This window comes from Mus caroli, unplaced genomic scaffold (genome assembly GCF_978045245.1).
Source record: "Mus caroli unplaced genomic scaffold, Mus_caroli_1 scaffold_9, whole genome shotgun sequence".
NCBI classification, from domain to species: Eukaryota; Metazoa; Chordata; class Mammalia; order Rodentia; family Muridae; genus Mus; species Mus caroli.
In genome coordinates this window covers 105,174,655-105,198,679 of record NW_028227264.1, presented here as the reverse complement: position 1 = coordinate 105,198,679, position 24,025 = coordinate 105,174,655, and the positions used below count along the sequence as shown (strand labels likewise).

Here is a 24,025-nt window from a genome sequence, read left to right as displayed (position 1 = left end):
ATTTACCTGGGCTGGCACTCGCTGTGGCCAGTGAAAAACTGTGAACTTCTAACTCCTTGGGAGTCCTGAGAAAGAAAAGGAAAGAGAAAATTTATACATATACATACACACTGAGTGGAGGAGGCAAAAGGTAGACTATAGCAACTTCATACATACATGTATACACACAAACATACATATATGCATACATGCATAAAATATATGTACAGACAGACACACATACACAGATATAGACATAGTCACACATTGAATGTCTGGAACAAAGCTCCAGCAAGCAGGCTCCAAGCATTTCGCACATACACACATGTACATATATATACGCAGTTGGTGAATGGAGCAAGCTCCAACACAAGCCCTGACAAGCTTTACATATAGACATACATAGAGATCTGGTGGAATAAAGTTCCAGCACACTCCTATACATACTTTCCATGAATACATATATACACATATACATACGTACACATAGTTGATGGATGGAAGGAACAATGTTCCAACTTTATTCCTTATCATATGGCATACATATCCCAGCAAAATCTTTCAAGCAGTATAAAATTACAGTGTAATTATGATCTAGTTTTCTTCCAGGAAATGACTATGAAGAAACAGTGTGTTCCCCAATACCTTTACAAGAAATAACGTTAGGTAGCACAGGTTAAAAGAAATTATTCCTAAGAACCTACATACATTCATAACTAAGCAACTTGCTATAGATTAACACAGTGTAAGTAAGCAAGACAGTTTTCTCAGCCAGTTTCTCTTACTGGCAGGCAGTGATTTGTGGTTACAAAGAAAAGACCAAATATTTTCTTATAAGAATCTTAAAAGAAACAGAAATCTCAATTTTTATATAGAAATCATTCAGACCTACTTTAAATCCTCAGAATGCGTATCTCCTCACCAGCAATTCTTATTAAATCATGTCAGAAAAGGTGAAAGCAAAAACATGTATTTTTGGAATAGCCTACCAATAACTGACCCAATTTGAGATTCATTCCATGGGCAAGCACCAATCCCTAACACTATTAATGATACTCTGTTATACTTGCAGACAGGAGTCTAGCATGGCTGTCCTCTGAGAGGCTCCACCCAGTAGCTGATTCAGACAGATATAGACACACAAAGCCAAACTGTGAATGGAGCTTAGGGACTCATGGGAGAATAGGCGGAAGGACTGTGGGTCCTGATGGGGATCGAACTCCACAAGAAGACCAACAAAGTCAACTAACCTGGACCCTTGAGGCTCTAAGAGCCTCAACTTCCAACCAAAGAACATACACTGGCTGGACCTAGTTCTTCCAGTTCACAGCTTGGACAGCCTGGTCTTCATGTGGGTCCTGAACAATAGGAATGGAAACTATCCCAAAAGCTGCTGCCTGTATGTGAGATATGGTCTTCTAGCTGGGTTACTTTGTCTGGCCTCGGTGGGAAAGGAAGCACCTAGCCTGGCAGAGACTTGAAGTATCAGGGTGGTGGGATACCCAAGGGGACTCTCACCTGCCTAGAAGAGAAGGAGATGGAGAATGGAGGAAGGATTGTGGGAGAGGGTGACCAGAAAGGGGGAAGTGAGAGGGATATAAAGTGAATAAGTAATAAATAAATAAATAAATAATTGGTAAGAAAGAAAGAAAGAAAGAAAGAAAGAAAGAAAGAAAGAAGGAAGGAAGGAAAGAAAGAAAGAAGGAAAGGAAGGAAGGAAGGAAGGAAGAAAGAAAGAAAGAAAGAAAGAAAGAAAGAAAGAAAGAAAGAAAGAAAGAAAGAAAGAAAGAAGGAAAGCATCAGTCCAGCCTCAGTGTGAATCATCAGTCAGTGCTGCGGTTGTTCTTGTTCCCTTACCATAAAAGGTCTCTAGCTTAACAAATAAAAGTGTGCCTTTCTGAACTTCAAATTGTTCCCTAAGATTTTCTACACTGGAGCCTGTAGCAAAAGCATCTTAACCTAGCTTTACTAACAATTTTATTTTTCCAAATGCTTTCCAAGGGTGGTTGTCATAACTTACAATCTATGTCTCTAGATTCTTTCCTAGGGTGGTGTTGAATCAGTAATCTCTTCCAGCAGCAATGCCTGAAAGGAATCAAGCATTGTTGTTGTGAGTGCCAGAGATACTGCCCAGTGAGAGTCTGGAAGCCTCTTTAGAGTTTTCTTAGATTAAGAGAGATATGAGGGCAGCAAGCAGAGCAGAACTCCATTACAGCATGAAGTACTCAGGACACGTGATCCTCGGGGTCCTTCCCTACTGAGGAAAATCCAGCATGGCTGTGGTAACCAGTAGACTACATTCCATGAGTTTTAAAACCATTTCTTGTGCATGACCATGGCCCTCAACAACCTGGAGGTAAAAATCCCAATGAACCATAGTGTCTTTCTGACTTAGGATCAGTGAGCTAATATATCTGGGCTATTGTAAACAGGCTACGAAAACAAAACAAAACAACAAGAGAAATATAGGCTAATGATTTGAATAGACATGTTGTCAAGAACACGTTTGGACTGAATATTGACACAAGATACTGAACATCCTAAGTATTATTGAGATGAGAGTTGAAACTATAAGGCAATGCCACTACACACTTACTGGAAAGTCCAAAATTAAATTACAGATACTTGTGAGAATGTAAAATGTTCTACATAGGAAAACAGTTTAGAGTCTCTGAAAACATTAAGTGCTACTGACCAAATGTCCCAGACATCACACTCCTACATATTTACTCAAAAGATAAGAAAGCATATGTCTGTGCAAAGATTTCTGTGAATGTTCATAGCATTGTTGTTCATAGGAGCCAAACGCTGGAAATTATAATGTTCAACCGTTGTCTAAAGAAACCGTGTTTCAGCTACATATTAGGATAGTTGTCAAAAACAAAAAGATATGGAATTCAGTGGATCACAAGTTAGGACACAATGAGACCTTATCTAAATAATAAATGAACAAACAAACAAATAAATCTTAACTCAATATGCAAAAAATCTATATGATGGCCCAGGATATCTGTCTGTGGCTAATGGCAAAATCACTTCTTGCCTCTAGTATCTAGCATCACTCCACACTAGATGGGGAGATAAAATATTCATTAGTAGTAATTCAGCAGGCTTGATCAGAGAGTCCTCATATTGCGTGAATGAATTTACTACCATGGTTTATATTCTTGGATCTCAAAATAATTATGTAAACTAAGTCAAACAAGAGAAAAAATGTAATTTGTCTTATTTCCATTTGTATAAAATTCTATAAAATGCCCATGTATTGGTGACCTTTATATTGCTGTGACAAAACACCATGACCCAGCCAACTTGCTAATGAAATTAATTGAGCTTATGGTTTCAGAGGGTCAGAGTCCTTGATGGCAGAACAAAGGCACGGCAACAAGAACAGCTGAGAGCTTGATTCACCTGCAGGAGGCAGAGGAGCACACTGGGAATGAGGAAGTGTTTGAAGTCTCCAAGCCTGCCCATGTGATTCATTTCCTCCCAGAAGGCATACATCCTAATCCATTATCGAGGTGGGGAGGAAAGAATTCAAAACTATGTGCCTGTAGGGGTTATTCTCATGCAAACCACTGCATGTGAATTCATCTGTAGTGACAAAATGATTGGCAGCTGCCTGTGTACAGAGAAGTCACTGACACTGAGTGTAAACATTCTGGCCAGCCCTGGCAGAGATTAACACAGGCCATAGAAGGAAGAGAGCTCCTGATCCCAGGCTCTTCAGTGGTGCTCAGCTTCGTAATGACAACCTCAGTGTGGTATTCACCGCTTTCTCTCTTCAACCCAAGGTCTGCAACCCGGTGCCAAGAAAATTAAGATCTCAGCTTCACAACTTTCGTGGTACACAATCAGTTCTTTAGCTTGTTCTTTAGCTTTAGAACAGGTCTTCATAACTTTTATGAAGATGTTTTTATTTTGCAGGCTAAGTTTTAAATACTTTTGAAGTTGTAAAATCTGCTGAAAATAAAGAATAGATTAAAGAGGGCAAAAAAAAATGAAAGCATTCAGAAAAACAAGATGATATAAGTTTCTATAAGTCTATAAACAAGTAACTCACTTAATTACTAAATTAAGGAACAGCTTTACAAGTTAGAAAGCACTTAATGTTTAAATAAAGAACTCAGTGAATCTATTATAAAAGTTTTAAATATATTGATTTTTTTCTTATAATGGGCTTAATGGTTGAAAATATGATTTTAGTTTTTCTAATAATACAAATAATAATTTATCAATTTGCAGTCACTCCATAATAGATTAGTTAAATATATCTTAGGTACAAATCTATAATTTTTTATACATAGGATAACATATAATCCTTTTAGAGATAGCATGGATTCTGGGATTATGTAGAGTCTTTTAAAAGTTTCTGTATTAGATTGGGGAAGAGTGAGACAAAAGTGACTTTAAAAAAGACATTCACAAAAATAAAGATATTCACAATAATTTATCCAAAAAGAACTGTGGAAATGTAGGAGAGGTATAATATTAAATATACTTAGAGCATCATGGCTATCTGCAGTTCCTTCCCTTGATGCTAAGAAAGGTGTGACTCCTGAATGGGAGAGTGAGTATCAAGACTCTATTGAGGAATGACCAATACAGGGACTTTGTGACTTAAAAATATTAGTGTCACTACTTAGAGGCTGCAAGACCATGGGCTGTTGACTAAATCCATGTGTGCCTCTACTTCTTTATTTAGCTCTCTCAGATTAGTGAGATAATAAACAGAAAGAAGGTGCTCAGGATAATATCTAATAACTAAAAATACTCAGAAGGTGGATGTTGATTTATAAATAAAGGCAAGTTGGGCTGAAGCTCTGAAGATCAGAGGAAATGACTCATGACAAAGCTTTGACCAGAGGGAGAATGCTGGCAACTGGCTTTCATGTGAGTCCTGATAAGGCACGTAGGAGAGAATTCTACAACCTGGAGGCCCTCCCAGGCTAGGCTTCTCTGTCTGAAAGCATAGTCATTAGTTACACATGACTAAGAACTACGAGAAAACTCTACGCAGAGGACTGCGTAACCATGTAACTGTGTAAGACCACATAATTTATAAAGTAACCTAAACTAAAAGTTTAATTCCATAGTTTGTGCTACCCACATCTTAACTGCTCAATGGCTGCAAGTGGTTGTTGTCTATTATACTGAACAGTACAAATGTAAATACTTCTTTCTACAAAGTTGTCTTCAAAAGGCAAGACTCATGGCAAGCTTTAAACTAAAAGAAATTCTCATTCAAGTGAATTTTCCTTGTAGTCTTTATCTTTTTTTTATTTTACAGAGGCCAAGACTGAAACTATTAGCCAAAACTCCAAGCAATATCAAGCTGTTTATTGTATTATTTATCACTGTTTATAGCAGTACACGTGAATGCATTTGGAGAGTTTTTAGGAAGAAGGTTGTCTGGCCTTGCTTTTCTTGACAAGCTTCTGAATTCTATCAGTAGCTCCAACATCTCTGTAATTTTTCTGATCTGGTTATTAACGTGTAATTCATACTCTCCTCTTTTTCTCTACGTCCTCTTTCTCTGAACTGGAGGTTGGGAGGAAAGCGACATTCCTAAAGTGATCATTATTGTGGTAGCAGCTGGTTCTTAACAGGCTTGGTTTTGTGACAGGGGAGACAGGATCTGTTTCTGTGGTTGCAATCCCCTAATTTTATTCCTAATAGATCACAAGTGTGGGGATAAAGCAAGGTGACATGCTGTCACGTCTGTGGGACGATGCTTTAGAATACGCTCGGAAACATCTCACAGTAGCAATGTGCAGCCAATGCTTTTACTGTCATTAGTTAACAACTCAGCCCACGAGCCTCCCACTATTCCATGACCCACATTTCATCCATGGTCTGCTGTTTTTCTCCCGCAGTGTTATTTCCTGAGCACAACCCAGAGCTTACGAGTCCCCACAGCAGAGAGCTCTCTGTTCTGACCTCCCTGAACAGGCAGTTTCACCTGCTGGGCTAGTTTTTTTCTGCTACCTGGTCAATCTGTTAAGCTTTGAACAGGAGATTCCTGGACACCCTTGCAGAAAACAGATGGGGTTTGGTGATTACTTTAGCCTGCTGCAACTTTAGAATTGAGACTGCAAGGAAGAGGTGCAAATCTTCTGTTCATAAATAACCAAATCCGTGGGCATTTTACAGAGCACTCTGTGTAGTGCAAAGGGAATTAATGTGCCACATTTCACCCTTGGCACACTTTCCGAATGAATTGTTCAAAGCGAAGTTATATTAGGACAAATAGAAATGACGACGAACACCAGATGTAGACTTTTAGTTAATATTTATGCAACACCCAAAGGGAAGATGGGATTGCACAATAAACTAAAAATGTCTTAGGAAAAGAAGGAAATCTTTACCCCCGAGGAACTGGCACCACAAAGGTATGAATTATACAACAAAGGCCCCGGGAATGCAGAACAAATGTAGGCTAGGTCTGGTTGACTATAAAATGGAATTCATTGAGGAAGTGGTAAGGTAGCAGATGTGTAAGACCTACTCAGGAAAATAAGGGCTTAGCACTTTGGTTGGGGGGGTGGTAAACTTGTGTCGAAGGTAGAAAGCTTAAGACAACCAGCCCAATTTCCTTCAACTGTGGACAGCTGCAGTAGTTTTAAATAAACGATGTATAAATTCAGAACTGAGGCAGCAGCAGCCTCCCCCACACCGGACAAATGCACCTAAATAAGCTAAAAGGAGCTCTGTGATCATAAATGACCCCCAGGGGTAGTGATGGCATATTTAATTGAATTTTCCCTCTGGAGTTGTTTGAGAAAGGTAGAAAATGCAAGCAGTGGTTGTTTCTCAGACCTTCAAGAGCAATTCACAAGAGCCCATGGCTTAATTCACAGGAAGGATACACAGACCCACGTTAAAGTATAATAGCATTTTTTGTTACAAAAAACTGGATTTTTTTTCAAGCACAGCAGGATGTCCAGTCTGCTGTCTATTAAGAATCTCAAGATGTACCATTTTATGGCATGTCTCAGTTTCTGAGGCTTTCAATTCAGAGGGGCTGGATGGTTGTAGAAGAAGCCACACTTAATGTTTTTAAAACTATCAGACCTTTGGAATGGAGAAATGCTCACAAGATTTTAGCTCTCTGAACCCAAAGCTTTCTAGTAGTTTTATGCCCATAAGTCTTAGGAAAGAAGCTGTCCTTGTGCGACTTCCTACCATGGATCTTCCCGAGGAAGTGATGCACTCAAGAAAAGTCACCCTTCTTCCCTCCGGCTTTGGCATCTTTAACATAGACAACAATTTAGTTCCTTCTTCCTGATGAATATTTGTGGATTTTCAGCTCTTCTATAATCACACTTAAATACTCTTATTGTTTACTTGTTTAACCTTTTTTAGAAGTTTCTTTTACAATGTTCAGATGCTATAGGCTCTGGGCACTATGTGGATAAGGTGACAAGCTTTATGAAGCTTGAATGGAAATTCAAGGGATTAGTTAATAAACTGATGTGTGCCTATCACCAGGCAGTGGTGGTGGTACAGGCCTTTAATAGCAGCACTCTAGAGGGAGAGTCAGGTGGATCTCTGAGTTTGAGCTCAGCTTAATCTACAGAGTGAATTCCATGACAGTCAGAGCTACACAGAGAAACCTTGTCTCAAAAAAAAATCAAAACTCCACAAACAAACAAACAAGCCGACAAAGATACTTAGAAGAAAGTGATAAAGGATGATGGGAAAGAGGTGTGTGTGTGTGTGTGTGTGTACTTTATAAAATACAAGAAAGAATTTTTGAAGAAATACCATTTGAAAGATAGTGGAAAGTAGCCAAAGATTGTCTGGGGAGAAAACAGTTCCAGGAACGAGACAAAAGAAGGCTCCAGAGAAGGCATACACAGATGAACACGTTGGGAAGAGGGGGAGGACCATATGAGCCAGAATAAGAGAGTTTTATTCTGTGTGCACTGCACATGCTTAAGTGGGATGATTGAACTTAAAGCTGCTTGTCTGGAGCCTCAGGTAAATGCTTGGAGCAGGGGCGGTAGGTGTAGAAGCGAGACCATTTACGAGGCCATCTGATTAGTTTGTGCCGGAGATACTAACGCTCTGTGGATGTGATGGGTGTAGTTTGGTGATAGCTCGGACTAAGAGTGGAACAGTGTGGGTGTAATGGTATGTATTTTAGAGAGGGGTGTCTAAGTATTAGTTAAAAGATGACGTTGGAAATCATAACAGCTAACTTATTGCACTTACCAGTCCCTCTCTGGAAGCTTTATTTACATGGAAACTCACCTAACCAAAGTAGTATTTATAAATGAGGGGTAAAGGAGGTTATTGGCCCCAACTTACTCAAATAATGAATAGCTGAATTGATACTCAAACCTAGGTATCTGACTTAAGTATTTATTCTTCCCCCAGTGCCCCAGGATCCAATATCAATACATAAGCTCAGGAGAAGGTCAGAGAGGAGCCAAATGGAGCAACTGATATGATTTTTAAAAACACTTTTAAAAATACGTTATACCGGGGAGCACTGAAGAACAGGAATCACCATCTTTAATATATTATTTGAGAACTTCCTACGTGCTCATAATATTTTGATCAAATCACAATTTGCCTGTTGGAGGTTGAACACACATTTGTCAGTTTCCAAACGGTTTCTTTGTGAAGTCAGACATCCTTATTCTGCAGGCGTTCAAACTTTTCAGATCGCTGCCACATATCCGGGGAGTCCACTTTCCTTATTATCTTTGAAGAGCTTGCTGGTTAGGTGCAAAAGGGGAAGTTTGAAGTCAGCCCTGCAAGGACGTGTTTTCTGTGCCCTGTAGCTTCCCCGCAGCAGGGGGCGCTGCAGTCGTGTTCATCAATAGTCCAAGGGAGCGACCAGGCCAGTCAGAAAGGGAACCAGGCAGGAAGGGGGTGTGGCAGACAGCTCTCGGATCTCTTTGGTCATGCAACTTTAGTACCCAGCGCTCCTTCTGCCCAGACCATTCTTCTGCACCGTATTTCATCATGTTGGATGCCTTCCATCCAGTCTTGCATCCGGGCGGAAAGGAAAGGGCATTAGCTTTCCGCTCTGCTGGGTTTAAGGATGCCGTTGTAGAGGGTTTCATTAGCGTGGTCTCTTCTATAGTCTCAGAGTCAGCTTGACAGCCCTGAACCACTAAAGACACCCATCCCCGCGCAATTTCTGAGGAGCGCGTGTGTGTTTCTTACCTTCTTGCCTCTCCTCTTTCATTTCCTGGATCCCTTTTCATGATCTTACTGCGGGGCACGCGTCTTTCCACTAATATTAATGTCGACCGTCACGGCGTGGCCTCGGAGAACTCTCTCCTAAACGCTGCTTCCCTGGCTCTTCAACAGGCCCTTCCATCCCAATTCAGCTCACGTATCGAGCGCGCGCGGGGCAATAGATCCTTAGTGTCAACCGAGGCTGCCAGCGCTCTGTAAACCTGTTCTACCTCTCCGCGTCCCGAGAAGTCTCTCCAGCTGACCAGTCTTTTGCCTGACAGCACTTGGCACCAGACGCTTGGCTTGCGATCTAGAGCGTGCAAAGCGCCTCCCAGCACCACTGGGCAAACCATTGACTCCTCCTGTCGCCTTTCTCCTCCATCTCCGAGAGCCCAGGGCGCACTCTAGCTATCGTTTTGGGCAATCTTCCAAAAGCCATCTTTGTCCTGGGGTTTAGGGGAGGCTTTCCAGAGTCAAAAAGAAGGTGAAGGAAGACGAAGAAGAGAGTGGGGCCAGAGGACGAGGCTGGAGCCGCTAGAAGAGTGGGCGGAGCCTCCAGCCAGTGGGGGTAGACAGGGAGGAGTCTGCGGGGAGGATCTGGGTGGAGAAAGGGGCCGGGCTAGCCTAGGGTGGTGGGCTGGCCACGCAGGCGCGTGGGGCCGCGGCGAGAACCCCACGCGGGAGCTTTTGGAGTCCCCAGTCGCCGCTTCTCACTTCACTGGAGAGGGCTCCGGGAGGGAACCAATAAAGAGTGAATGTGCCGCAGCCGCGGTGGCGGCCGAGTTGCTGCGAACGGCCCCGGAGTCGTGCGCCCGGGAGGCGGCGAGGGGAGGCGGTTCGCCTCGTCCCTCCCACCCGCCCCTTTCTCTCTCGGTCTCTCTCTGTCTCTCCTTTCCTCCCGCTGGTCCCAGATCCTCGCTCTGTCCAGCCCTTTGGTCCCCTGTCTCGCACTCTTCTATCTCCGCAGTCCTTTATCTTAGGGTGTCCCAAAGTGCCATGGGTTAGGGTGGGGACCGCGAGCCGCGGGAAAAGGACTAGCCCCGATTCTCCGCCGGGGGGCGTGAAGCCGATCGCCGCTTGCCTTTCGCGGTTGTCGGGTATGGGGAGAGCGGTGTGAGCCTGCAACCCCGGGAGCACGCAGGAACAGCGGAGCCGGGCGCCCCGAGGAGGAGCCCGGGATCGGAAGAAGGAGAGGAGGGAGGACGAGGAGGCGGGCGGGGAAGCCGGGGAAAAGTGCAGCCAAGGAGGAGAAGGCGGCGGAAGGTGGGGATTGATGCTTCTGTTTTTTGTTGCCGCTGCTGCGCTCGCGCTGGGAGCCAAGCCGGAGGGAAGGCGGTGGAGAGATGATTGCAGAGTTGGTGAGCAGCGCTCTGGGGCTCGCCTTGTATCTCAACACCCTGAGTGCCGATTTCTGCTATGATGACAGGTAAGTGGGTGAGAGAAAGGGGCAATGGCTGCGGTGCGACGGGGGTGGGGTAGGGGCTCCTCGGTGGCTCTGGTACTGCTTGCTGTCAGGCTGAAGCGCGTCTTGGGGGCGGGGTTGGGGGGGGGGACAGGTATCTGCACCTGAAGGTTTAGGCGACACGGAAACCGTATCATCTAAAGCAAACAGCCGGGACGGACGCAGGCGCGCTGGGCGGGCCGAACGAGTTTCCGCTCCTACTTTGCAGCAGGTTCTTGCTTGCTTCTTGGTGGTTGGCAGGCGCTTAAGTTTCTTAGCGGAAATCCAGGCAATTTGGAAAACTGTTTAATGAACCCACGTTAAACAAACAACCAGCCAAGGTAAAAATTCCAATAACAATCCTAGATATACCTTGGTGCGAAAAAAAAAAAGCATATTAAGCGATTTTACGTGTGGGCTGGAAGGAAGCACCTGTGCACCCCTAGAAGATCCTCCCCGTGTGGTTTCCTTTTATTGATAGGACACTGATTTCTCGAAGTTAAACGCACATATGACAGTTGCCAAATAGAGGAAAGAGCGCGCGTACTCTGAGTCAACTTTCTCTTTGCCGTGTATGATAGTAAACTTTGAGCTGTATCTCGCTGCTGGTTGTATCTCTCGCTCCCCCAACCTTGCTCACGCATCCTGGGGAATTCCTTTATAAAAACGTGGGCTTTCAGTTCTGTTTGGGAGTTTTGCATTAGACATTAGTGATTCGCTGGTGCTAATTGCAGAAGAAGACGCCCTGGAGACAGAAGTTGTCTTTTGTATTTGGGTTAGTTTGGGTGGCTAATGAGACCCGGATTGTGTTGTCAAAGAAACTGCATTGATGCTTGGAAAAATATCAGCCTTGTGCTGATGTCTCTACCTATTTTTTTAAAAATATTGTTAGTGTTTAGAAACTGATGAAAAGCTCCAATAGCCATTAGGGAAAACTCCAATTTGTGCCTTTCCGGTGACTTAATCTGATTACAATTAAAACAGATGCATAATTAAAATATATTAGGGAGAACGGCATGCCTGGCTAAACTTATTAACCATCCTGGGGTGTTTCATGCTCCATTGAAATTAAACCATCCAAAAAGTGAACACAGATTTACTCTGACAGCCTTTCAGCAGCCTCTCTGGGCGTAGGGGAGTGAATGGATCCCCAGGGTTAGGGCGAGGCAGCTCGTGAACTCAGCAAAGTGGTTGACAACAGTCCGAGAAGGAAGGGTATATACGCTTTGCTAACCAGCCATAGTCTATATACTCTGTTCGGTCCACTCTCCTGCTAAGAGTGATTGGATGTCTTAAATCAGGGGATCTTGGTCCCCACCCTCATGTCTGCTATGAAATTCCCTGATGATACTTGCAGAACTACCGCATCCACCCCTGATGTGCTTCTGCATTGTGCCCAGCAGAGACTGGCTGATAGTCTCCAGCAGACAAACTTTTCCTCAACTTTCAAAGAGTGTACTGACTTCAGCTGCTCTCAGAAATGGTCCAAGAGTGAGGCGGGCTGGGCTGCTGGCCTTTCTCTCTCCAGATTTCTGTGATGTTGCACCTGCTATTTTAAGAGTCCCCATGGGGAATGCTTTGTTCAGGTTTCGCTAAAATGAGTTCAGGGATGAGTCAGGGCAGTGGCTGACTCTTCTGGGGGTGATCTGGAAGAGGGAGTATTGAAACCAAGAATACAGAGCTTAGGAAGAAAGTAAACTTGGAAATGCTGTCACATTGTTGAACATTATGATAAAGCAAGCATTCCTCTGGACTACTCTTAACTGCTGCCCAGTTCTTAAAAGAGGAAAAGGCACCACTTCCTTTAAAAATGGAGACTAAAACTTAAGTCAGTATGCAGGTGCAGCTTTCTGTAGGTCTCCAGCTCACCCTGACCTGTTTTGACAGTGAGTCTGGGAGATAGCTGTGCCGGGGATGATACATGAGTTGCCCTTGATGACTGGAATTTGTTATAGGTCCCTCCCCCTGTTACAGGTCACAGTGAGTGTTACCAATCCTTGTCTTCTATTTTCTCTCTGTATAGGTGAATTTCCTGTGATAATTTTCTCATATCATTGATAGCAGGTCCAATATGATATTTAGACATGTATCTATAGAACACTGAGGGCCTAAAGTATGAATTATGCTTCACTATGCATTAAAAATTATTTTCTGAAAAAAAAATATTTTCTGGCAAAACTACGTATGCAACCGCAAGGTCTTAAAAATGTGAAATCTTAAGGGTAGCACACTTTATTCCTGTGTTCTCGAGGAACCATAAGGTGCATATTTATGCCACACTGAATTTATTTGTTGTGTGTTCAGCATGCGAATGTGATTCATTGCCAAGGTGCACTGTCAAGTGTGGCTTTGCAAATGCAGTTTCCCCGTAAGTTCTGTAGCTCGCTGGTGTGTGAAGAGGGAAGCGAAGAGGGGGAGCCAAGTGGAAACTACAGTGTGATAGGCTGGTTTCCAGTACTACACTTCAGATTGCAGAAATTCACATGGAAAGCATTGCTTAAATTATATCTGTGCATTGTGATGACCCCCAGGAACTTCAGTGGAGTACACTTCTGGAACGGAAGCCACCGGAAGTAGCAAGAACCACACATAAGGGGGCGAATGGCTCGTATGCATGACTTGCTTAGCTAAATTAGAACCTTGCATTGTAGCCTGAAGAATCTGGCCATTACTTTAGCAGGGTGTTATTATTGTTGCAGTGTGAGCGTTATTGCTTATGTACTTCTCAAAGTTGCCATTTCTTTTAAACACCATGATCAGTTTAGTTTATCAACTGGTATACTGACCATCATTTTTATGTTTTATATAGCTTGTTGGAAGTTAGATGGTAACATAAAGCTTTTTGAAGCAAAAATCAGTTCCGCATTGTAGACACTTAATGTCTTTCAAGTGTTTTGGTGGTAAACCTAAGAATATGTGTACAGTGTGTGGAAATGAGTGATGCCAGGGCAGAATTCACAGTATCTGATGAGAAAACAGACATGCTTTCAGCCTTGTTCTCTCTCCTCTCGGCTTTAGTATAAGGTCATGACTGCTTAATCTCAAGTTGTGGTACCAATGTGAAATGCTTGACACATCTTAAGTTCCGCTCCATGTGACGCCTTAAGTGATCCTTTTCATTCTCTGGAGAAACTTGATGTTTACGAGTGTGCGAAATACAGACAGATACCTTTTGTGACCCCTATCTCTTTTCTCTCTTAGGCACTTGTTGAGGCTGACCTTGCATCAGCACACACTGTCCCCTTTAAAATGTGGCCACAAGTTTCTCAGAGGTCATATTGGGGGACGTCAGCTCCGTGCCAAGATAAACTGTAAATGCCTCGGAGTCTGATTGGATTGCCCACGTATCACTTCGTGGGTGATGCACCCATTTATGTGATACAGATATGGAGCAAGAACAATGTGCAGAGTTTTTAATTTTCTCTTGAGTAGAATAATTCATGGCTGTGGAAGAATAAAACATGACAACTTGGGATTTTGAAATTGCAACGTGCATGTGCCACTAGTTTGCAGATTTATGTCCCTGATGCTTGTTTTGCATCTCTCTTTGTGTGTCACACTGTCTTTGTCTCTTGTCTGCCTGTCTGTCTGTCTGTCTGTCTCTCTCTGTGTATGTGTGTGTGTGCTCTCGTGAGCACAGAACTTACATGTGAAGACCTGAAGTGACATAGGTATCTTTTCTGTTCTTTCTCTACACTATCTTTTGAGTCGGTCTCTCATTGAACCTGGAGATAACTGAACCCCACCAGGCCAACTAGCTAGTTTGCTCTGGCTTTACTTCTCCAGCCGTATTACAAACATGGCCATACCTGTTTGGCTTGCCCATGTGCTCTGGAGATAAGAACTCTGGTTTGTGTGGCAAGTGCTTTATCCGACGAGCCGTGGCTGCAGCCCTACAACTTTCTATTCATAAACCCAGAATGGTCCTCAACATTATTTATCTTAGTTATTTTATTGAGGCCTTTGAAAAGAAATCCCTTTCTTTTCCTTCTTCTGCGCCTACCCTCTTCAGATACCTCAGGGGGAGTCTCAGTTTGTTGTAGCCTGGACTGGTCCTGCACTCTTGATCTTCCTGCCTCACCCTCCTGAGTGCTGGGATCACATGCTTGCATCACTACATCTGGCTATGATCTAAGCAGAACTCTAACACATTCCTTGTTCAGTTTTTCATAAGACTATAAATACAACACAGCAGTGAGGGTTTTGTTCATGATGGTTTTGATTGACAGTGTTGAAATGAAGGAAGAGACTCTGTTGCTATTCAATCCACTGAAAGCCTGGGTTCAAGATGTATGTCTGTGGCCACGGGACAGCTGTTTATCATAGGCTAAGAGTATGTTATCTGTCAATAGGCATCTTTGCCATGCTAGGAGAGGGTGGATTAATGATTTTTCAGAAGCCTGTCTTTACATCTGCTAGTATTCAGGTATTCTTTCTGTTTGAGTTTTAAGGATGGTGTTAGTGTGGTCTTTGATATGATATGACAAAAAAAAATTCTCTGGGACATGATTGATCTCACCATTAGCTTCACTAAAGAGTGATTCCAATAGATTTTCTCTGCATCAATCCAAACACATTATGTTTTAAGTTCCAGTGTATTTTACCTCTGAAATTATGTGGTGGCTCATGCCATTATTTCCAGAAAGTAAGAGGCAGAGGCAGGAAGGTTTCTGTGAGTTTCAGGCTAGGCTAGTGTTCCAGATTAGCCAGGGATACACAGTGAGAGTCTATGTCAAAACAGAGCGTAATGTGCCACGTGTTGAATGTACTATCAAGAAATCTGGTTTGTATGTTAAACATCATTCTGCATATTAACATAAAATAAATGAGTACATGCATATGACAAAAAACAATAAATAAGGGAAATTTCTGCTTTTTTTATAAATTATAGATTGTGTGTAAATCTCATGTCCTTATCATCAGAAATCAAACACAAGAGTAGTGCTTTGCTTCTTATTTCTGTTCCCCATATTATAATAACTGATAAAATGCAATTGGAAGCAATTTACAATTTATGAACTGTTTTACATAACATTTTATTTTTCTTGCTAAGCTTTGGTTGATCTGTCAAATTCATTTGGAAATGGCTCATTTTGTTCTTTTGAACAAGTGCATTTCTTTCTGGCAAATTAAAATTACAACTAGGTAAAGCCAGGGTAGATTGCTTTCCTTCACCTCCATTGAGCCTGTCACATGGCGTTTAATCATCACAGATGACCCCAATACCAGGACCTGGAGGACATACAGAAAAGCCGAAGGGGAAACTGCCTGCCAACCATCTGTCTCTTAGTTTTTATTCTTTCGGACACACACACATACATACGCTGTCACAGACACAGTTATTAGTTTACATTGTCATTCCAAGAGCTGTTGTCTTACCTGTACTTAGGTTTTCAAAGGTAATGTGCCTCTGAGGGGACACCAAATTCTCTGCTGCTGTAATCTCAAAACAAACATACCCTTTGGATTCAAGCATTCGGTAGAAGCACACTTATTTTCCTAATGTCTGTGTTGTTGCTCGGTGCACTGAAAGCACTTGTTCAAGGTCCAGCTATTTATACCACAGGCCGAGAGGGCGTTACCTCCAAATCAGACACCTTCATAATATTAGGAGAGGACAGAGTTTACCCATAAGGCATTCTGAAAAATCCCTGTGTGACCTACCGATGTCGCTATAACTTCATTGTTATCATATGAATTATCATTAATGCTTAAAGCTTTCTTGGATTTTTTTTGGTGGGGGGAGGTATGTCACTTCAGAAAGTAATGTAACATGTTTACTTTAACGGATTCTCAAAATGCGACACGTGTTGAAGGTTTGAAGAAAACAATGTGTGAGTAAATGAATGTAAAAACTTCCCTTGTGTGGATAGTTGTAACTATTTAGGAGTTTAGCTATAACAATAATAAATAAATAAATAAATAAATAAATAAATAAATAAATAAATAAGGGATGACACCATCGAGATTGATTATCCGATAAAGACATGATATCTGGGGGGTCAGTATTAGGTTTAATGGCAGATGGCTCCTTTTAAGATTTGACTTGCATGTGCTTTTAGGCCTAGGCTGTGACACTCAGTGAGTCACTAGTTGTGAGTACGTCTAGACAGCAGCTGCTTTTATTTGAGGTACAGATACAAAGCAACTACAACAGCTGCTCCCTTTGGCAAGCATGCCGCCACTTGAGCAGGTAAAGTATTTGGAATCTGTGAAGTCTGCTACGAAAATATTGCTAGGTTACCCTACCGCAGATAGAATTTAACTCAGATTTACTTCTTGGGAAACATTCGATGCCATATTCATATATGAAAAATGTTACTAGGATTCGTTCACTGGTAATTAGTTAAGAGACAGTGTCTGGCTTTGTAGCCTAGGGTGGCCTCAAACGTGTGATCCTTTTAATTCAGGCTCCTGTGTGCTGGCAGTAGAGATTACTGTGCCCGGGAAACATTTTAGTGTCCCCTCCATTGGTGACGACATACAGGATGCTGTACCTGAACTCTTCATGCTGACTAGAGTTGCCTCAGTTTGTCATTGGGCTAAAAGACTCAGAGATTTTGGGGTGTCTTTCCCAGGCAATTAACGTAAGAAAGAGTACTGTGACATTCCACCTGAGCACTCCTCCTCCTCCTGGCCTTTCTAGTCACCTTCCTCTTTCTGTGGTACACATCCCAAGATTCTAGAATAAAAAACTTAAATGCTCATTTGAGCTGTTTTTTTTTTCCTCCCCGAAATTTTAGGATTACTTTTTAATGTTTACCCCTATTATTATTATTTTTTTTTGATTTACAAACAAATGGGAAGCAAAGGAATCTAGCTATATAGGCTTAGTGTGACTAAGACAGGAACACGGAGAGGATCTGTCAAATTCAACATTTAAGTTGTTGTCATGGTTTTTTTTTTTTAGAGAGAAACTTGCTTTATTTAGGGATATTTTCTAAATGTAGATTATTTGCATGCACAGACATCATTACCTCAAAGGTGAGATGTCCAGAGAATTAGCGCGGGACAGAGAGGAGAGCTGAAACTCCTAATCTTGTCTGTCGCTTCCATTTCATCCTGGAGTTCCATCTCATCAGATCCATGGTTGCTTCTTTGATGAGGGAACAAACAGGTGCTACTTTGCTTGAGGACAGAGTCTCTGTGCTGGACAGAGGAGATGCTATTTGCTGATAATCTGCCATCGGCTTTTTTTTCTTAACTCAACCAGTAGGTCACTTTGCGGTATCTGTATCAGGTAGGGTAGGAGGCATGGCATAGACTGCTCTCAAGACTGAACTCCTGGTTTGTCAAATGAAACATGGTCCTGCCTATGAACTAGTGCCTCTGTGTTAGGTGGTGTGATCAGTTAAAGAAAAAAAAAAGGGTTTTTTTTTTGTTTTGTTTTTTGTTTTTGTCAAATATCTGCTTTTGATGACTAATCTCCCTTTCTGAGGAGATTTTCACAATACATTTGTAATTATTCTTAGAAGCATGGAGTTTATAAAAATGGGATCAATGTAGGTATATGTCCTTGTTCATTTTCACTTGCTATGGTAAAGCATTCTGACCAAAAGCAACTTGGAAAGGGTTTATTTGGTTTATATTTTCATGTCACAGTCCATCACTGAAGGAAGTCAGGACAGGAATTCAAGGCAGGCACCTGGAGACAGAACTTATATAGAAGACCTGGAAGAGTGCTGCTTATACAGCAAGCTCTTGATGGCTTGCGTAACCTACTCTTATAGCATCCAGGACCACTAGCCTATGTGAGATAGCACCTACAATGGGCTGGGCCCTCCCACATCAACTTTTAACCATGAAAATGCCTCCCACAGACTTATTTACAGGCCAATTTGATGGAGGTGTTGTCTCAATGGATATTCTCTCTTCTTATGTAACCCTAGCAAAAAAATCAACATAGTTTTCAATTTTGCTTTATGTTGTTAGGAAACCTTAAAAATATTTCCTTGAAGCTGGGTGGAGGGAGGGAGGGTTCAGTGGATAGAAGCACTTGGTACCCAAGCCTGAGGACCTAAATTTGCATCTTCTAGAACTACAGAAAAAAAAAAAAAAGCATAACATGAGTGTCTGTAAATCCTCTTGAATCCTCAGTGAAGGACCACTTCTCCCTGAGAAGATGGGAGGCAGAAACAGCAAAATCCTCAGGAGTTTGAAGGCCAGCACATTTAACAGAACAACAGAGATATCTGTTTCAAACAAAGTGGAAAGACAAGGACTGACCAGCGAGAGAGGGGGAGTGATTGTCTTGTGACTCCTAAGTGTGTGCTAGGGCATGCATAGGTCACACTCTTACGCATTCAGATGTGCGGTTGTGCACACACACACACACACACACACACACACACACACACACACACACACACAGTCTTTGGAAAAAGAAATGATGGAGGTTTGAAACTCCAAAACTTGAAAGTTGTGTCAGTAAATGTACTTTTCTCCTAATTATGATTGCAGAGGTAATTTCTGGTTGATTTCTTTAGAGGTTTAGAAGTAGCTAAGTTTGACGGCTCAAGGTAGGATTTCTCTCTTGGTGTCGTTTATGAGTATTTTAACTTCAAAGGGTATGTTATTTGCCGAAGAGTGGCCACTGGGGCACAGTCTGACACTTGACATTTTGAACAGTGTTAAATGATGGGACTGTAGCCTTATTTCAACATTGTTTAAAAATCCGGTGGAAAGAATGGCAGCCCATAGAACCCTGCATACTTGAAATTCTTTAGGTATTAATTTTAAACGCAGTTCACAAGTTTATTTCTTATATTTTTTTCCTTTAAGGATGGATAAGGCAAGGGAGACTTACAGCTCTGTCTTGAGAAATGTCTTCTCTTTTGCATTTTCTCCTTAGCATTTTATAAAGAAGCTGAGTGGATACAATCCACACCCCAGGGTTGTTTGCTTGTTTGTTTGTCTGCTTGATTGTTTGTTGTTTTTTTTTAAATAATCTATCATGATATATATTTCTGTAAAGGACCTTGCCATAAAGCATATTGTTACTGTGATTATAAACATAGTGCTGGAGAGAGACGGATGCCCAAAGAGACTTTGAGTACAGTCAGAATCCTGCTTCTGTTAATTTCCAGTTTGTTCCATAATGAAAGCCTGCCTACTCCTCTTTTTTAGCTGTCAGTGGCGGCTCCCCAGTTAAATACACAGTCAATAGTTACATCCTTTAGTTAGGTTTCTCTGGAGGAGCAAAGGCTTGCTGATGGCAGTGAGTGCTGGAGTGAACCCCTTGCAAATTGTACCCTCTGCAGGGGGTGCCTTTGGTGGTAGCTGTGGGATTTCTCTCACAGGCATGGTAGGTTTTCTCAACCTGGGGAGGTCACTGTCATTAGAGAGCCCTCTAGGAGAAGGGCATAGCTTCTTCAGGTACTGTTGACTGTGGCAGCCCGAACCTGTATTGGCTCCTTTGGGACATTTCTCCTTGTTCCTTAAACTGTTTTTTGGCTATCCTCTCTTCAGGCTTCCACACATAAATACTGAACCTGCTGCTTTTGATTGCAAAAGCTATCTGTAGGCAAAAGACCTGGGTCCGAATATCTTTTCAGATCTGTTTCTTTTGGGGCTGGTTGTTCCTCCTTAGGCCTGATAATTACCTACAGGACTGCTCCAAAGCCTCTGAAGAGTGCTCATTTTGACAAAGCAGGCTTCCGATGGTAACTTTTTTCAACTACAAATTTGCAGAAGGAAATTTCTCAGATGATGAAGAAGTTTAATCGGGAAAAGAGACATTTTTATTTGCAGAAGTAGGCCCTTTAGGGGGAGGCGATTATTTATAGCTGATGTGAAAAACTGGTATACCTCAATTTATTTGGTAAACTGCATTCAAAATTGGAAGGTGTTCTTGCTGCTGTGTTGGAAGAAAAACACTGGCACTGAATTGTCACCGAATTTGTGTTAATGAAATAAGGTTTTATGTACATTTTAACCCATTCTTGTCAGTGTGTGTGCATGTGTGTGTTTACTGGAAGTACATGAATTTGAGGTTTGACACTGTATGCTAAAATTTACTCTATTACTTGAGACTTTTTTTCTCTTAAAAGTTATAGTCTTTATGGATTTTGTTGAAGTCTTTATGGATGTTGAAGTTGAAATGTCACTGTTTTACAATGTCTTATGTGTCATCTATATAAATAATGCTAACTCTTTGTATGAACCAACTTTCCATGGCTCTTTTTAAATGTGTTTGTAGTATGATGTTGAAAATGCCCTTGGCAGGTAAGTAAGTTGTAGACCTGGCTCTCTTTGGCAGCTGGTTCTCTGTATTTTTGGAGGCCTTTGTTGTAGTTGTTGCTTTTGAGATTCAGGGTTTTGTTGTTGTTGTTGTTTTGTTTTTGTTTTTATGTAATTCAGTCAGGTGTCCAACCTAAAATCTGCCTGTCTCAGCCTCTTTAGTGCTGTGAATAACAGGCATGAACCATTATCCCCAACTAGACAGCAAAAGCCTTCAGTTTCTTATAATTAGATGGATCTCTCTGTGCCTCTCCTGTGGAGACATAGGGGGGGGGGCAGTTGCTACATATCTTTCTATCTATGTATATATCTTTCTAGACCAACACTTCTAAAGGTCAGTGTACTTGGGAGGGAGTCCTGGAGTTGTTACAGTGTGAATTCACCTTGGAGAGGACATGGGACTCTGAATTTGTTTAGTTTCAGCTACAGCAGGTTCTGTAGGTTTTGTGATCACACTTTGGGTCTCACAATCTTTGGCTTTTTGAAATATTATTTAGATATGATTGCAGATGAGGTCAGTGTCTTTAAAGATGTTTGGCAAAGCTGCCTAAATTCCTGGGGGGAAACGGGTTGAGGAGAGGTCTCCCCTGTGTCTGTAAGAGATTAACCAATTTGTTCAATTATGTTCTGCTTCCTTTCTGCTTATACGCTCAATCAAGACATTTTTAATCTCATCCTATGAGTTTGAGTTCCTCTTTGAAATTTGAAAAGGCAGAGCCTGGCGAGGTTTAGGAGATGATCTCCATTGAAGCATCTGTCACCATCCACATACAAAAAACATCTTCTTTGTAACATAATTCTAGATTCAGATATCAAAATCTAATTTTCAAAGATAGACATTGCCTTAATGGAGTAGATCTGGTCCTGATGCTGCTCAGTGAGTCTAGGGACTCTAAGCATTTAGGAGGCAAGAAAGAGCTTTGCTGGCAATAATCTGGCATATTAGAATCATGGGATTTTCTTTCTAGGAGCATCATTTTGTTAGAGTTGCAGATAGAGGGTTCTATAGAAATTTGGAGAGAGCTGTTCTCCGTTTGGGACAGATGTGTGTGTGTGGACATCAGGGTGGTACTAAGTTTCTCAGGAGGCTCATTTTCTGATGCCCAGGCTACCGCGGTGTCTGAAAGGCATCCAATGCTCTCAGTTATGGAATGCTTTCTAAAAGTCAAGGGGAGGTGAGCTTGTTCTATCCAGACAGAGAAAGAGGGCAGAGGTAACTTTTTACCAGAGAACAGTCTTCACCGCTCCAGAGTTTTAGTCTGAGCTGTCATATATAGCAAAGCTCGTGAGAGACTCGTAACATTTGGTATCCTTCTCTCTGAAATGAAGACGTATTACAGGCAAGTAAAGCAAGTGAGACTCCAAGGTTAACATTGATCTTCCCTCCATAACACTGGGCTAATGACCTGAAGAGGTCTTGATGCCCAAACTGGCTTGGCTCTTGAGAGCCAAAATGCACTTTAAGGAAATGTAGCTTTCGCTGCATAGACACTTTGCAGACTTTACCAATGCAGCTGGACATACAGACAGCTGAGATTATGAAAAGTCCAAGGGTGTGGGGTGAGGGTTCTTACAGTAATATGAAATTTTCCATCTGGTGAGACAGACATCTCAGTGGTGTGGTCCTTGTGTACTATACACCATTCAAATTAAAATAAAATGAATTGGGACTTTGGTTTTAAACGATTATATTTAATTTAGTCCACTTTAGCTTTCAGGCATCTTAAAGGATTTCTGGAGTGGGTCAAATATAATCTTTTAAAAGAAGCCATTCTAAAATGAGCAAGATTTTCCTTTTAGTTCTATGTCATTATTTAGTATTATAGGGTATTGGGAACTCATATTGGATCAAGAAAAAAAGAGAGAGTCTGAGAATACCACTTTACCACTTAAGGACTTGAGCCCTTACGCTCTCATGAACTTGGTACTTTAATTGGCCAGGAAGTGAAAATAGTAAGTTCACATGGAACAGGGATCGAATGAAGTAGAATGAGGAATGTTCTCTGTGGTTTTGGAAACTGCATCCTTATGTATTTAGGTGGAGTGTGTGTTGAAGCAGCAGATGGGATGATTCAGTTGATCACTGCCATTGATGTATCTTGTTCTCAACGGTTTTCACTTGCATCCTATAACTGCTGTCTTAGTTAGGGTTTTACTGCTGTGAACAAACACCATGACCAAGGCAACACTTATAAAGGACAACATTTAATTGGGGCTGCCTTACAGGTTCAGAGGTTCAGTCTATTATCATCAAGGCAACATCCAGATAGGCATGGTACAGGAGAAACTGAGAGTTCTATATCTTCATCTGTAGGCTGCTGGCAGAATACTGACTTCCAGGCAGCTAGGATGAGGGTCTTAAAGCCCACACTCACAGTGACACATGTACTCCATCAGGGCCATACCTTCTAATTCAGTCAGTCCTGGGGCCAAGCATATACAAACCATCACAGCTGCCCTCTTGCTGTTGAAGCTTTCATGGCATGCCTGCTGTGCTCCCGAATCCCATTCCTCATCTGTCCACTCTTGTGGCTGGAATCCCCAGGATTCTCATGTCAGTAGTTCTTCCAGCTTCTCTTTCTTTTCTCTGGCTTATGTAGTGTTTTTGGTCTCTGTGAAGCAAGAGACTTCTTTGAATACACACCTGCCAGGTCTATGGGACTCCTTGCTTCTGGAGGGTAAAGTGACTTAGCATAGTGGCTTAGATATAAAGACCCTTTCCCATTTCAGTTCTTGCCAGGATGACTGTCCCTGGGCACTAATGGGCTCCTTGTTGATTGACATTCTTTTCGTTTTTGGTGTATGTGTGTGTTTGTAGCAGTTCTGATGGGCTGGTGTGGATGAACGATGCATGGTTTGTATACCAAGTAAGGAGACATTTTCTGCACTGGTGTGTTTGCCAATCGGTTGAGAATTTCACGTGAATATGTTGGACACATGTGCGGGGTGGTCATAGCCAAGACAAGAAGGATATGTTTGTACCCATGAAGTACATCCCTCTGTCAGAGCTCCCAAAGCTCAAGACAGAAGAGTAAAAGCTTTAAGATCTTTTGGGTCAGAAAATCCAGAGTTCTGATTCCCAGAAGTATCATTGCTTAGTGCTGTAATTTTAATTATGTATCCAAACTCCCAGCTCTGTAACACAACAGCAATAGCTAGCACACAGAGTTC

The 24,025-nt window shown here is 42.0% G+C and overlaps 1 protein-coding gene across 2 annotated transcripts in view; it reads left to right on the top strand.

The window, feature by feature from the left end:
* Positions 1 to 9,833: 9,833 nt before the first annotated feature.
* The window catches only part of Tmtc2 (transmembrane O-mannosyltransferase targeting cadherins 2), a 388,535-nt gene continuing 374,343 nt past the window's right edge, over positions 9,834 to 24,025 (top strand). The window contains exon 1 of one of the 2 annotated variants that reach the window (XR_015048464.1): positions 9,834 to 10,600. Coding sequence is in view for 1 of the 2 variants with exons in the window: in XM_021174328.2 (XP_021029987.1) it covers positions 10,518 to 10,600 (83 nt within the window). In the remaining variant the exon portion in view is untranslated. The remainder of the gene's footprint in view (positions 10,601 to 24,025) is intronic. The other variant, XM_021174328.2, reaches the window with a different exon arrangement.